Genomic DNA, 15,436 nt, shown 5'->3' with positions numbered 1-15,436 from the left:
TGCTGACGGTGTGACCTTCTTGCCGTCCCTGCAGGCCCTGCAACTGGTTCCTCTTCTCCGACGTGCTGAAGCGGCTGAAGCTGTCCTCCCGCATCTTCCAGGCCCGCTTCCCACACTTCGAGATCGCCACGCTGCCCAGGGCCGAGTTCCAACGCCAGGTTGCCCTCAGCCAGGTGCTGGCCCAGGACGAGGCGCAGGAGAGCCCCGAGCCGGCACAGGGCGCTGCAGAGACTGTGGAGCTGGTGCACTACGAGCCCGAGCTGCTGCAGCTGCTGGGCTCTGCGGTGGAATACGAGGCGTGGAGCAGCTGACGGGGGGGCGGATCGCTCCCTGCATCGCGAGGCAATAATAAGGACCAACGGGAAGCAGCCCTCTTCGAGCCAGCAGCGAGGAGCCGAGGCTTTGGCCGGCCGATCTCCTCCCGGCAGCGCCTCGGTGCCGGCCGGGGAGGAGGACGCCGCCTCCAAGGACTTCCTGGGGTATCTTTGTGACCGAGCGGCGGCGGTCGCGGCTCTGGCGGCCCCATCCAGCAGCAGCAGGGGGAGGTGGACCCTCAGTGCGGGGCGCTGCGGGCAGCGATCGGCTCGAGCTCCGCTGCAGCGCGGGGCAATGGGTCCCACCGCCCGGCCCCGCCTGACCCCGTGGAACCGCACCTCTCTGTCTGCCCTCCACCCCGCCCCGATGTCTTCCATAGTATTTATTTAATTAGTATTTAATTTGTTACGTTTCCTTTTGGTTTTTTTGTTTTGTTTTGTTTTTTTGCAGTCTGTATCACTGTGATGATGTGAGCTCCGGACTATGGGACGAGGGCTTCCTCCCGCCCCTCTCCAGCACTCCCCAGGGCCTGCGCTCCCCTGGAGCACCACCCCGAGCTGCACAACTGGGCTCTGTGGCTCCGGCACCTCGGCTGAGAGCCTGGGGCGGTCCCATCTCTTAGCATTGGAGCCGGCTTCTGCTGAAGGCAACTCTCACCCGCTCTGCTCCGCCCTCACCAGGCTCCTCCCTGCGTTTCGGTCACTGCTGCTCCCTGACCCCGGCAGCTGGCACAGGCAGCCCCCACTTCCAGCAGCTCAGCCCCACTGGGGTCTCTCCCCTCTCATCCCGCACTGTGTCTGCTCGGCCTTTTTCCACCTCCCGTGTCGTTTGGAGCAGTTCTACCGGAGAGAGCAGGCACAGGGCAGGGCTGCTGCGCTCCTGGTAGATGGTACAGTTTTATTGTACAGGTGCTAACAGGGCTCTGAGGATGGGACAATCTGTTTTTTGGTTGGGGTTTTTTTCCTGTCTCTCCTCTGCTCGGCAGTGGGAGCGTGGGCTCTTTGGGGAGGGGTTTGGTTTTGGTTCCTTTTTCCTTTGTGTTGTGTTTCTTCCCAGCCAGGGCAGGTGTATCTTTCCCCTTGGACTCCCAGCTGCTGGCCTTCCCTTCTCTGGGGTCAGGCCACTCCTTTTTTAAGCCGAGGATTTTTGCCTTTGGGTGTGTATTCTGGCTGCTCTTTCTGATTTCTGTTTTATTATAAGCAACAGGCTGTGGTGTCAAAAACACTTATGTACAGAAAAAAACCTGCATCAGGCCCCCTGTCTCTCGCCTCTTCTTGTTTGTCCGGTGCCTGCTGTGCCCACAGAGCTGTGGGGCTGTTGTAGGAGGGACTCCAGCTGCCTCCCATCAGCCAGGGGCCAGAGCTTGGGGAGGGGACATGCTGCTGCTGTTATGAGGGCTGGGGGAGCTCTCCATGCCTGCTGCTCTCCAGCCCTGGCTCGGCACAGTGGGGAGCTGCAGCACTGCAGGACGTGTGCTGCTGTTGACATGCTGGTGTTGACATGCTGCTGCCAGCAGGATGAGCCCCAGGATTGCAGCAGCCTCTCGCTGAGTGGTGCAGGACGGCAACATGTGCTGTAGCCCCTCACTTGGGTGACAGTGCCTGCTTTCACTTCCCTGGGGTTTGCCAGGGGCAGGAGGAAGATGCAGCAATTCCACTGCAAGCAAGGCTGCCCTCCCCCTGTGCCCACGTCTGGACAGCGTGGTTTGCCAGCTCCTCCTTCTCATCATCGCTGCCACCCCCTTTTTTAGGCAACCCCCCCCATTTTATGAACCCACCCCACCCCAATTATGTCCCTCTCCAAGTCCTTGATGGCCATGGAACCCCCATATAAAGGACCCCCCCATTTAAAGCCTCCCCCCCATTTAAGGACGCCCCCATTTAACCCCCCCCCCATTTTAACACCCCCAAACATTATAGGGTCCCCCCCATTTAAGGACCCCTCACAAATTAATGACCTCCCCCCTATTTAAAGGACCATCACATTTTAACCCCCCACACACATTATAGGGTCCCCCCCATTTAAGGACACACCCTCCATTTAAAGGACTCCTCCAATTTTAAACCCCCCCTTTTAAGACCCGCCCAATTTATTATCCCCCCCACATTAATGGAGCCCTACCCATTTATATGGATCCCCCCCCAATTTAAAGGACTTCTACAATTTTAAAGCCTCCACCCCATTTAAAGACCCCTCCATTTTAATGTCTCCCTCCATTTAAACCCCCCCCCCCCTTTAAATGTCTCCCTTTAAAAAAAAAACAAAACATTTTACCCCCCCCACCCATTATTGGTTCCCCCTCAATTTAAGCACTACCTCCTATTTTATGGAACGCCCCCCCACTTAAGGACCCCCCCTTATTTAAGGACCACCCTCCCCAACCTGCCTCCTCCAGGTCCTTTATGGCCATTGACTCCCCATTTACACCACCCCAAATTTAAGGACCCCCGACATTTTATGGACACCCCATTTTAACAATTCCCCCTATTATAGGGTCCCCCCATTTTAACCCCCCCCTCCTTATTTAAGGACCCTCACCCCCATTTTAGACCCCTCCCCATTTTAAAGACCCTCACCCCCATTTTAGCAACCACCCCCCAATTAAGGACCCCTCCCCATTTTAGGCAACCCCCCCATTTTATGAACCCACCCCACCCCAATTATGTCCATCTCCAAGTCCTTTATGGCCATGGAACCCCCATTTAAAGGAACCCCACCATTTAAAGCCTCCCCCCCATTTAAAGAACACCCCCCCATTTAAAGCCTTTCCCCCATTTTAGGACCCATCGCATTTAAGTACCCCCCCCTTTTCAGGACCTGCCCCCTGCAGCTCCTGACGCTGATGCACCTCCAGGTCATTAATGGCCAATGAACCACATTTAAGTCCCCCCATTTTAAGGACGCCCCCCATTTAAAGACCCCCCCATTTTAACACCCCCACCAATTATAGGGTCCCTCCCCCATTTCAGGACTACCCACAAATTAATGATGCCCCCCTATTTAAAGGACCTTCACATTTTAACCCCCCCCCCCCCACATTATAGGGTCCCCCCCATTTAAGAACACCCCCCCCCATTTAAAGGACTCCTCCCATTTTAAACCCCCCCTTTTAATACCCCCCCATTTTATGGTCCCCCCCACGTGAATGGACCCCTACACATTTATATGCATCCCCCCACAATTTAAAGGACTCCTTACATTTTAAAGCCCCCTCCCCCATTTAAAGACCCCTTCTTAAATGGGGGTGAGGGTCCTTAAATAAGGAGGGGGGGTTAAAATGGGGGGACCCTATAATAGAGGGGATTGTTAAAATGGAGGGGGGGGTCCATAAAATGTCGGGGGTCCTTAAATTCAGGGAGGGCTGTAAATGGGGAGTCAATGCCATAAAGGACCTGGAGGAGGCAGGTTGGGGAGGGTGGTCCTTAAATAAGGGGGGAGGGGTCCTTAAATGGGGGGCAGTCCATAAAATGGGGGGTAGTCCTTAAATTGAGGGGGAACCAATAAAATGGGTGGGTAGGGGGGGATAAAATGGGTTTGAAAAAGGTATGGCCTTGGAACCCCCATTTAAAGAACCCCACCCATTTAAAGTCTTCCCCCCATTTAAGGACCCACCGCATTTAAGTACCCCCACCTTTTAAGGACCTGCCTCATGCAGCTCCTGATGCTGATGCACCCCCAGACCATTAATGGCCAATGAACCACATTTAAGTTCCCCCATTTTAAGGACCCCCCCTTTTAAAGGCCCCCCCAAATGACCTTCACCCATTATAGCCCCCCCCCCCCACAAATTAATGACCCCCTCCATATTTAAAGGACCATTCATATTTTAACCCCCCACACACATTATAGGATCTCCCCATTTAAGGACACACCCCCATTTAAAGGACTCCTCCCATTTTAAACATCTTTTTTTTAGGACCCCCCCATTTTATGGTCCCCCCCACATTAATGGACCCCTACTCATTTATATGGATCCCCCACCAATTTAAAGGTCTCCTCCAATTTTAAAGCCCCCCCCCCCATTTAAAGACCCCTCCATTTTAATGTATCACTCCATTTTAGAACCCCCCATTTAAATGCCCCCTACTTTTAAAGGACCCTCCAATTTTAACCCCCCCCACCCATTATTGGTTCCCCCTAATTGTAAGGATTACCCCACATTTTATGGACAGCCCCCCATTTAAGGACGCCCCCATATTTAAGGACAACCCTCCCCAACCTGCCTCCTCCAGGTCCTTTATGGCTATTGACTCCCCATTTACAGGCCCACCCCAATTTAATGACCCCCACATTTTATCTATCCATCTTATTTTAACAATCCCCTCCATTATAGGGTTCCCCCATTTTAACCCCCCCTTCCATATTTAAGAATTTTCATCCCCATTTAAGACCCCTCCCCATTTTAATGACCCTCACCCCCATTTTAGGAACAACCCCCCATTTAAGTATTTGTGCCAAAAATTACCAAATTACTCTGTGCCAAAGCAGAGAACTCTGAGAGGGAAGCTGGGTATCTCATGTGAACAAGCCCAGCCTGAAGTAATAACATTTCTTGCTTCTCACTTTGATTTTCTCCAAGCTCTCCATGGCTGCAGACACTGGACATGTGCTGCCCTTCGTACTTGGTTGAGTCCAGGCTGGTGGTTCCCTGGTTCCCTCCCAGAGGCCTAGAGAAAATACTGGAGGAACTCCTGAGCTGCCTGCAAGACACTGTTAGGCTGGCACCTAAATGCACTGCAGGCCTATGGGAAAGTGTTGCCCATTCCAATCCCTGTAATGAAAGCATTGTCTGGGTGTGCCTTCAGCATCAGAACCAGTGAGGTTCTCCATTGCTTCTGTCTGGTTGCTGATCAGACTGTAAAACAGGAGATCAAGGGGGGCAGGAATGCCCTAACAGTGCAGGACTGGAAGGAAAGCCTGGGCTGAGCCCCACCACCCTGAGGGGGTAAAGCACCGCACGTGGCATCGCTCATAGGGGAACAACAGAGCAGCAAAGGACAGCCTCAAAAATGGAGAGGGTAGATGGCTCATTTCAGTGCTCCCATCCCAACACCGCCGTGAGGTTCCACACTTGTCCAACATGATGCCATGAATATGAGTAAAAACAGGACCTGACTCAAACCACAGACAGAAGATGAGAAGGGAGCCGGAGGGTCTCCATCCAGCCTGCTGGGAGCAGGTTATACCTGTCAGCTGCTGGGAGAAAACAAACACCTCTGCAGGCTTCTCCACTGCTGTTAAGAGGGAAAAACTAACAGCAGCAGCAGACTGCATCCTGCCCTGCCAAAGTGCAGTGCAGGAAGGAGGCACTTAACTTAGAAGAATCTGATTTTATTGGTGAAATGTTAGAATTCAAGATGATGGAAATGTTCACAAGTGCTCAGAGCAAATTCTCCCAAGTGAAGGGATGAACGTAGCCCTACTCACTCCTATGGCGATGATTCATGAGTTTAGTCTTCATGGATGTTGAAAAGCTTTGCTACTTCATTGAGATCAGCGTGCGCCTCCCCGTCTTTGATTATCTGAAAGAAGGAAGCATGCATTAAAACCTATCTAAAACCTATACTAAAACCTGGCTATCCTATGAATGATACGGTGAGATACGCTGAGCCCTGGGTACCCTGCCTGTCACTGCCCCCAAGCGCTTTGCACCACTGATCCCCACCCTCTGGCCTGGGCCCTTCAGCCACTTTGCAACACACCTCACTGCTCACCCAGCCCCGGCTGCATCAGTTTGTTTGTGAGGAGAGGTCCAGTGCCATAACCCTTAATGAAGTCCAGAAAGACGATATCTGCTGCTCTCCTCTCATTTATCACACTGTTAAATTCATGCTAGAATAATATCTGCCTTTATTTATCCTCATTATCTACTAGTAGATTGATTTTTCCACACGAAAGTCATGGATCTAAGCAAACTGAATGCCACAGCCCCACTGTTTCAGTGTACTCAACCTGTACTGACCTTTCGAGCAATGGGCATCCTGTTGAAGATGTTCCACAATACAATTCCTACCACCACTTTATCCCTGAGGTAGAAAATGACACCTTTGCCATAATCTTCTCCTTCCTTTGGAACTTGAGGCGTTAGTGAAGAGCTTGGAGATACAGGAACTTCTGAAGCTTCTGCTTCTGTTTCACTTTCTGATCGAATACCTGTCCCTAAGGGAAAGATGGGAGACATCGAACAGCCAGTGCAGACAAAAGGAGGAGCTCTCTGTGCTGGGGGAAGCAGGACGGACAGACGGCTTCTGTAAAAGGTTGAGGTGTGCTTTCTTTTAAGCTGTGTCCAGCAAAAGCTGCCCAAGGCCTCATCCCAGACAGCCCTGAGCACATCCAGGGATGGGGCACACATCACTTCTCTGGACAGCCTGTGCCAGTACCTCATCTCCCCCCAAGGAAAGAGTTTCTTCCTTGTACCTCATCTAAACCTCCCCTCTTAATGTTTAATATGGTCAATAAGCTGCATTTTGCCTCAGTGGAACATTATGCTTTTATCACATTTTAACATCAAAATCAGCACTTAAAGTTTGGTTTAGAATAAAGCACACAGGTGGAACTCCCACAGAGCTTCACAGTGAGACCAGATCCTCTCTGTGGCCACACAGAGCCAGCCACAAAAGCCTCCATGCAGGCAGGCAGCACCCAAGGAAGGCCACGAACCTACCTGACTGCTCTGTTGCAGATTTTGGTGTGTCTTTTGCTGTTGCTTTAGCAAAGACCCCTACTGTTGGCAAGGTACTATCAACGAGGCCGATTGCTTCATAGCCCACATCAGGACCCAGATCGCTCCTAGGGATTAACAACAACAAAGCTCATTTGTAGGAACAGCATGACAAACTCACAGCAATTCCAAATCCTGATGGCAGCGTTGTGTAGGGAGGAATCAAGACAGAGCAGAAACCAGCTTAACAAACTGAAACTCTGCTTCTGATCCAGGTACTTGCTGCAGACTCATTACTTTGCAAGGTGTGTCCTGTCACAGCTCCCACCAATACGGTCCAATAAGAAATGTTACAAGTACTCAGCATTACCAGAACATAGACTGATGCCAGTAAGGCTTCGCAGCTCCTGTCATGTTCTCTCCAGCCAGTCTTCCACTCACAACGGCGTGATCGTGGTGCTCTACACGTCTCCTACCCAGTTTGATATCATAGAAGCAGGCAGCATCCCCAGCCTGAAAGAAGCAACTCATTCAGTGATGGCTGAACACAGACATCAAAAGCCCAAATTAACGCACAAAAGACAACAGGCACTGGCACAAAGATGACTGAAATAAGGTTGTTCTGACAGCCCCCACTCATTCATGCCTTCTTCAATTTCCCAAGCTATACCAGCTCTATGTATGTGTTTTTTCAGAGGAATCAGCCTCAGCTCCCCACCAAAAGGGCTCTCACACAACAGAGTAACCCACATTGCCTTTAAGTTACCCCATGCTCTCTTAAGGAGCACAAACATTCATTACTCCAGTACCAAAATGTGTTGTAGTGCAGCCTCCAAGGGTCTCCTTACTTGCCACTTTTTACACTATTCACCTAAGTTAGGTATGCCAGCCCCCAGAATTCAAGGCACTTTGTGTTGGTCTAAGCAGCTGGAAGAAAGCTGTGTTTACTCACCACCCAGATATTGGAGCGTGCCTGCAGCTCTGCATTCACCCTGAACCCTCCGAAGTCAGAATCCACTTCCAGTCCGGCAGACTTTGCTAATTCCACATTGGGCTCCAGCCCTACTGCAGCCACAATGTGGTCGGTCTCCACCTGGGGGAGAATTTCTAACAATCCTTGTGTTTCTCTCAGCAGCCCTGCAAACATCCCCATCCCTAGCATTCAGATTCACCTTTCGGCCATCTTTCAGTTTAATCAGCAGCCGATTCCCAGAGACAGAGACGGACTTGACCACAGCATTAGGCATAACATTAACGCCCTCTGGAAACAAAAAGGAAACGTAACTGCTTGCACAGGGATGGGTAGATTTCAGGTGAAGCAGGAGGAGTAGCAATGGAGCACAGCTTCACCTCTTCTGACTTTCTCTGTGGTCCAGTTGCTCAGATATTCAGGCAAGACTTTGCCCATATTGCCGTTCTCTGGAAACAGCTGAATCACCTCCAGGTTTCTGGTTTGTGCTGAAAGGGAAGCAAAGAGCAAATCCGTGCAAAAATTCAGCAGATGTGGAATCAAAAGGCGGTTTGTAACGTCAGGCTGATTGCATTCAGTGCCCGTCACTTCTCTAAAGGTGCCAGCTGAAGCAAGCTGCCTGCAGGAGCACACCTACCTCTTCTTCCCAGGGCACAGGCCAGCTCACTGCCGAGAAAACCACCACCAATAATTGTGATGGACTTGACTTGTCTTGAGATCTTCTCCAGACTTTTGAAGTCCTCAATCTGAAAGAAGATTTATTCCCATTTCAAACCAGGAATGGCAGTGGGAAAATGCTGCAATTTCCCCCTTTGAAATAAGAGTAACTCTTTTCCTTGACTTAGAATGGGAGACATGTTTCTCCTTCCTCTATTGCACAGAAAGAAAAAGAGAAACAGGAAAGAGAAAACCCAAACTGTCTGGCTTCCTAGTGTTTGGTGATGGGGAAAAACTTGCACAATCTCAGCATTTTCTCCCACATGTCAAGAGGAAATTGCAATGAAATCTCCAGGTTACAGCACACACAGTACTGTAAGAACACCACATCCCCCATTACATCTCTGTTACACATCCCTTACACAGCTGAGCAGATCACAGCAGACCTGACAGTGACTGGACCAAGGCAAGTCCAGTGCAGGGCATGACATTCCCACAGGGCTCCTTGTCCTCAATTAATTCCCTGAACAAGACTAAGGAAGAAACTCCCTGTCTGTTGTAAACCCTACAAGACACGTGGAGCTTGTCAACAAAAAGCATCCCTCCAACAAAAACTAGGAGTCTGACAACTAACTTCAATTCTTTCACCCACTTTCCCCTAAGGCGCAGGATGAAGGTGAAGAAATGCCATGAAGAAGACATTAGAGTATCTAAACTACCTAAGCTAACCCAAGAGCTAACACAAACACTCAGCTAAAACTTCAGTCAATGATAGGAATGTTTCAGGCTAAGGGGGAGGGCGAGGTCAGGCTTTATCCCATTCACCTGCTCAGGGAAAAGAATAAACAGCAAATGGATCCCTGGTTACCAGCTGAGGGGAGCTGGTAGTCAAGGCAAGGCTGTCCTGGACCCAATGCAGAAGAGTTAACAAGCTGAAAATGCTAGCAGTGTTTCTGATGAGCTCAGCCTCACCCCAGGTCTAGCAGTGCCTGTAGATTACCTTTCGGAACAGCGTCAGCCGTTGTTGTACATCTTTTCCTGCCCTTTCGATGGCGGGCAGGTTCCTTGGGGAACCACCTGAGGACAGGGTGGAGGGGAGGAGGGGGAAGACAGGGAGAGAGAAATGTTTGTGACTGCTGGCCATGTCAGCAATGCAGAGCCACCACCCATCTGGACTGAGCTTTTCAAGCTGTTACAGTATGCTCTATTCTCTTTTGCCCTCTGGTTTCCACCATGGAAGACCTTCAGTGCAAGCAGTGGACAAGTCTGCAGTCTGAGTTAAAACAAGCCAACAGAAACACCCCCCACAATCAACCTAATGCCACGCACTTTGCTCCACTGACTGCAGAGTCAGTTCCAAATTAACTACACAAGGATGTAACCGCTAGTGCTGGATGCTGCAGTGGTGCTCTACCAAGCTAAGAGCTGGGTGTTCTCCTTACTGCTGCTAAAGGCAGGATTCGAAAACCCCAGACTATAGAGGAGTGCCTTTACCCAGCTGCTGGGGCAGTCACCTTTTCCTCCTTCCCTGCTGCTTTTCACAGGGTAAAACTCTGAATGTCCCAGAGAAGCTGGCTTATGCAAAGCAAGTAAAAAACCCAGCGCCACCACGTTTGTCTTTATTATTGCCCTTCGTGTGACTGCTCTGCCACATGGCAGAAGCTTGTCACTTAATGCCACTGAAATCAAAAGCCCGACACAACATGAAGAACAGGAGATCAGAACAAAAGTCTCACCAGTCGCAATTAGACATTTATCATAGGATATCTGCGTGCCATCATTGAGTTTCACAGTGTTGCCTCTCACATCCATATGCACAACCTGCAAAGAAAACCAAGCAGGGCAGCTCAGGCTTCCACTCATTGTAGGACACCTACTTGAGTCAGATTGCACAGACTACCAAATAGAGAAGAATACTTGGAAGCACCATTTTCACACCTTTGAATTGCTCTGTAATTTTTCAGGGAGGGGGGAACTGGCAATAGGAATTCAGTTTCTTTTGGTAGCAATGACAGATTGGACTGATCACCGCAAGATATGAATGTAAGAAACAATTCAGCAGTGAGAAGACTACATTCTTTGTTTTAGCAAGATATAAAAAACTGAGGAAACCATAAACTCTTTTCCACCTTTCTGCTGCCTCTGTACTCTGCTCTTACTTATGCTGCAGTCCACTACTTTGATGATATTCTACTCACCTCACCTTCCAACTCATATGCAGCTCAGTTCCCATTTTGCCACACAGTCTTTAAGCTCTACATATTCTTATCCCACACACAAACTGTCTTCTTACCTTTAGCTACTACTCCTCATAGCTTCTCCTGCTTTCACACATGCTGTCCTTAATATTAGGGTAGTCCCTGATTCACTGTATACACGTTTCTGAAAACTGTCCACATTCTTCTCCTCAGCCAACCTCCACAACACCATCTACAGCTGTTTATTTCCAGCTCAGACACAGGCTCTGCTTGGGAAGAACTGTATGACATTAGAACGACAGCGAGACATGTAGTACTCACCTTCTTGCCACTGAGAACTGCTACTCCACCATTCTCTACAAAAGGCAAATCACGAGCCTGCACATAGAATGACGGTGGCTGGAAATATATACTGGGAAGAGATCAATTAGCAGATGTGTTCCAGTTACTCTTTGGTACCAGCTATACAGGAATCACCAATGACATGAAAACAACTGTGTGCAACCACAACAAGCCTCAGAAACAGCAAAGAACTAGCTGCTGCACATTGTTACATTCTAGTGTTTAGATCAGAAAGAGTTACAGTCACGAATACCAAAGGGATCCGGTGGGATCCAAGGTTCCAGGAGCTCCATTCTGAACTGCAAGGCTCCATCCTCACCTCTACAATTAACTTATTTCACGGGATTTCTCCTACTAGTGGCATATTGTAGCAAAAACACTGTTGAGCTTGAAGCAGTGATTGAACACCTGGTGGGAAGGCAGGGCCAGCCCAGAGGAGCTCAGGTGCATGCAGTGTATCTGAGGGATGAAAGGGATGGAGTCAGGATATGCCTCTTCCCAGCCCTCATTTAAGGGTTGGCAGTGGAAGTAAGGGCATCTCTTGTTGGAGTTCCCTGCATGCTGGAGACCTTCTAAAGGTAAGCACGTTTTTTCCCCTTGTTTCTATACTGCTGCACTTGGGCTTATCCTCATTTGCTTTGGTCAAAGTATTTTGCCCCTCTATTATTATTGTACTTTCCATCGTGTTATAGCATTACACATACATCTAAGGGAATCACAAGTCTCAAATTCAATTTAGTATTGAGCTAACTTATATTAAGCTGCACTCTTCTTGACAACTACCATGCCTTACAGCCTGATCTGTTGCTTGACTGACACGTCTGTAACAGCTCTGCAAACCCACACTCCATGAATCTGCAGCTTTTTGAACTGCACAATGTAGTCACCTGGCCCAGTGCAAACACCACACAAATTCTGCCCGCAGCATGCAATGCTCTGTTCCTTTTTGGATTAGTCAACCAACAATACACACAAATACACACACACCCAGGGTCTTCAGCACAAACACAGTGCTACCTGGTGATCTGCCTTCTGAGCATTTCAGGGCTCTCCAGTGGTTCTCTCATAAGACTACTTTAATCATCAGCAGCTTCTTTATAGACCCTCTTCTTTGTCTTTCCTGCCCAAGTGACACATACCTCCTTTCTTTGCCATTCCACTGTTTGAACCGTAGAGTTTCTGTCACGTGAGGATCATCTGAAAACCACAGCTCTTTGGAGAGAGGTGGACGCATGTAGGGCAGTGCAGGATCTTCAGACACAATCAGTACCTTTAAACAAGCAGTCATCAGACATGTCAGCTACACCAGTGCTGGCAGACATAGAAACATTACATAGGCTCTGAAGCAAGAATGCATTCAGCCATTTACAGAGATCTCTTCTAGAACAGGGCATCCCTTACCCGCGCACCAGGGTCACGAGCCCGAATGGATCGGGCAGCAGCAAAAGCAGCAGTTCCTCCACCAATGAGCAAGAAAGGAACATGAGATGGGACCTCAGGGCGAGCTCCTAGAGCTGCAGGAAACAGATCAGACAGCTGATTGCAAATACAGCATGAAAAACTGTCCACGTGCAAAAAACAGTGTGTGACCAGACCTTTTTCACATACAGGCTTCCTTTGGCAGGCAGCACTCCAAATACATTCTCCTCCCTTCCTTCTATCTCACTAAGAACCTGCTTCTCCTGAGGCCTGCTCCCTGCACAGCTCCAAGTGCCACACTCCAGCAAACGGTTTCTCTAAGCTAGATCTGCACAGTTACGTGACCTTCAGTGAGTGACCTGTGGTCCACATACAGCCTGCAAGAAATTATCAAGAGCTTCACTGCTCTGTCCTCATTTCTCCCCCTACATCACTCCTTGAATGGAACAGGGACATGGCACAGCACTGAGGATTTTGTGCTGGGAACTGCGCTGCTCCTTTGCCAGGCTGGGAAGAGGTGACAGCCCAAAGCAAGGCCTCTCCTGCTTTTACCACTGTGCTTTCAGGCAGGCTCCATTCTATTTGTTTGGAATGCCTCAAGTTAGCAACTCATGAAAAACTGCTCCAAACCCAGAACTGCAGGCAAGTACCCACCAGAAGACGGTTCCTTTTCTTGGGACCGTGTAGTTACCGTTGTGATACGGCTGGTGAATCTCTCCTTCTTTTCCCTCAATGTGTTGTATACCTGGAGACAGACAAGAAGACTGTTTACCTTGTATGTGTTACAGCATCAAGGCATCGTTCTGCCTCTATTCCCCATAAGCTTTTGTCTATCCTACTTGCTCAGAAAAGGCACCTGCTTTCAATTAAAGCAAACATACCCAGATATACCTGAGTTTAAGAAGCACCTCTGGATGTGTACACAGCTGTAAGAGGAATGCACTCAGAAACCTATCTGTCCTACTTAGGACAGGACTCAGACTGATTGCTTTCCATGAGCAAGCAATGAACAATGAAGCTTTGTGCATATATTTGGTCTTTGGGCTGAGGAGCTGACATCTATTCCATAGACACTGTGCGTTTTACCCATTGCCATGATCAAGTGTTTTTTAGCATTACAAAGAGATGCAAAGAACCACCAAGGAATTTAATGCAGGGCATGGAAGAGGACTGAGACAGACAGAGGCATATCCAGGGAACAGAAGCATATCAAAAACACCAGAAAGCAAGAGCTCGTTACCAAAAGTAATTAAGATAAAGACACTACCCTCCCTCCACCCCCTCCCCAATGAAAGCACATTTATTTAAGCATCTTACATAAACTCCTGTCCCAGTGACTGTTCCTCCCACAATTAAGTACAGCAGTAGGTTGCTGCCAGGTTTGCCAGGAACACCTGAAGATGTCAGTGCTCTGGAAGGGTATCTCAGGTGATGGCACTGCAAAACTGGAGGTGAAGACAAGCAATGAGAGAACAGAGGGAGAAGTGTTGAGTATTAAGGACTCCCAATGACACAGAGCTTGGGCAGAGGATAATATGCTTTCAGTTAACTTGTTTTGTCAAAAAAACACAACAAAAAAGCAAAGGGAGCCCCAACTGCTTAGAGGTACACACAGTAACACCTTGCAACTCTGAATATTAACACCTCTTAATTATTTATACTAACTTCTATGTTCAAAATTGATGATCCATTTGAGCTTGACCTTTTAATTTCCAGTGTGGACTGGGGCAGGGAGAGCAGGCATTGGGAACATGCAGTTCTCAAGAGACTACTTCAAATACTTAATATTTCCTTATTAACAGTAGCAATGTTTTTTTTTCTACCAAGCTTTTCAGCAGACCATGAGTGAGAGGTAAATTAAAAGCAAACAAAGACTTTTGCAGCAGGTCTCAGAGCCCACAGCTTCTGGCCCTTCACTTTGGATTTAGCACAACATTCCTGCCAGCTACACCCTGACTGCCAATAGCAATGGATGCCCACAACACTGCAGTGCAGTTCTGCTTCACAAAGAAGCTTTTCACACTCAGAAGAGAATATCCTCCTGAATAGCAGAGCTGCTTCCCCAGCCATCTGCCAGGACAGCTCTCTCTGTGAGCTGCCTTCCTGCTCACACACATCATCTAATGCTGATAAACCCACAAGGGCAGAACCAGAAGCACAGCCCTCGCCTCCGAGTGCAGCACGGAGAGCTACTTGTCTGCTCATCTGCATGGGAACATTCCAGCACTGCAACAAGGTGACCCAGCTTAGACAAAAGCACCACAATTAGCAATGCAAAGGAATGTTTCAGAGGCCAAGTCGTTTCTGAAGCCGAGTAAACGAGCTGCCCGTTTGCAAAGCCCTGTTTACCACATCTGAGCGACTGCAATGAATTACTCTGCCAAAACAAACGGCTCCAAGCTGCTGCGGGTACCAAATATCACAACGTAATTAAAGACATTAACAGCAAGAATAGCCACGGGGAGGATGCACAGCGCAGTGGAGCATCCCGCAGTGCTCCGTGCCGCGGGGCTGTGCTCCAGCACCTGCACGTACAGGGGCACCGGCAGCCGCGTTACAGCTGCACGGCCTCTGCCAGCAGAGCCGGCTCCGCTGATGCACATTATGTACAGCGAGAGGCCTCAGCCGGCAGCACTGGGTCCCGTGAGCCTTCAGGCCGTGCTGGGGTCGCTCCGTCAGGCCCCCCGGGCAGCAGGCGCCCTCACACAGCCGTTCCCGCCCGGTCCCCGCTCACCTGTGGCGGCCCGGCCCTGCTGCACGGAGCGCAGCGCTCTGATGGCGGCCAGGCGGCAGCACGACATGGCGCCGCTCACCGCGCGCCGCTCCCGGGCCGACCTCGCACCGCCCCCGCCGCCCGCACGGCGCACGCGCGGC

The 15,436-nt window shown here is 49.7% G+C and overlaps 2 protein-coding genes across 8 annotated transcripts in view; one reads left to right on the top strand and one right to left on the bottom strand.

Moving 5' to 3' along the window:
• Positions 1-1,569, top strand: part of BCORL1 (BCL6 corepressor like 1) — a 19,645-nt gene extending 18,076 nt beyond the window's left edge. For all 6 annotated transcript variants that reach the window (XM_015860174.3, XM_015860173.3, XM_085544465.1 and 3 more), the window contains one exon: positions 35-1,569. In XM_015860174.3, the coding sequence (XP_015715660.2) occupies positions 35-311 (277 nt within the window). In that variant the 3' untranslated portion in view covers positions 312-1,569. The remainder of the gene's footprint in view (positions 1-34) is intronic.
• A 4,061-nt stretch (positions 1,570-5,630) lies between these two features.
• Positions 5,631-15,405, bottom strand: AIFM1 (apoptosis inducing factor mitochondria associated 1). Of its 2 annotated transcripts, none has more exons than XM_085544456.1 (16): positions 15,297-15,405; positions 13,880-14,007; positions 13,217-13,307; positions 12,545-12,657; positions 12,283-12,413; positions 10,897-11,213; positions 10,340-10,424; positions 9,604-9,680; positions 8,584-8,692; positions 8,327-8,434; positions 8,149-8,237; positions 7,929-8,069; positions 7,347-7,489; positions 6,980-7,104; positions 6,278-6,474; positions 5,631-5,837 (listed from the first exon to the last, which is right to left on the bottom strand). In XM_085544456.1, exons 7-16 carry the CDS (start codon positions 10,413-10,415, stop codon positions 5,766-5,768), a joined length of 1,137 nt encoding a protein of 378 aa, XP_085400582.1. In that variant the 5' UTR covers positions 10,416-10,424; positions 10,897-11,213; positions 12,283-12,413; positions 12,545-12,657; positions 13,217-13,307; positions 13,880-14,007; positions 15,297-15,405; the 3' UTR covers positions 5,631-5,765. The 2 variants fall into 2 exon arrangements, with proteins under 2 accessions (XP_085400582.1, XP_015715484.2); XM_015859998.2 differs by having other exon boundaries at positions 11,123-11,213.
• Positions 15,406-15,436: the final 31 nt, after the last annotated feature.

This window comes from Coturnix japonica, chromosome 4 (genome assembly GCF_054131305.1).
Source record: "Coturnix japonica strain WE chromosome 4, WE-NBRP24, whole genome shotgun sequence".
Taxonomy (NCBI): Eukaryota; Metazoa; Chordata; class Aves; order Galliformes; family Phasianidae; genus Coturnix; species Coturnix japonica.
The sequence above is the reverse complement of the archived record's forward strand: the minus strand, read 5'-3'. Positions and strand labels throughout refer to the sequence as shown.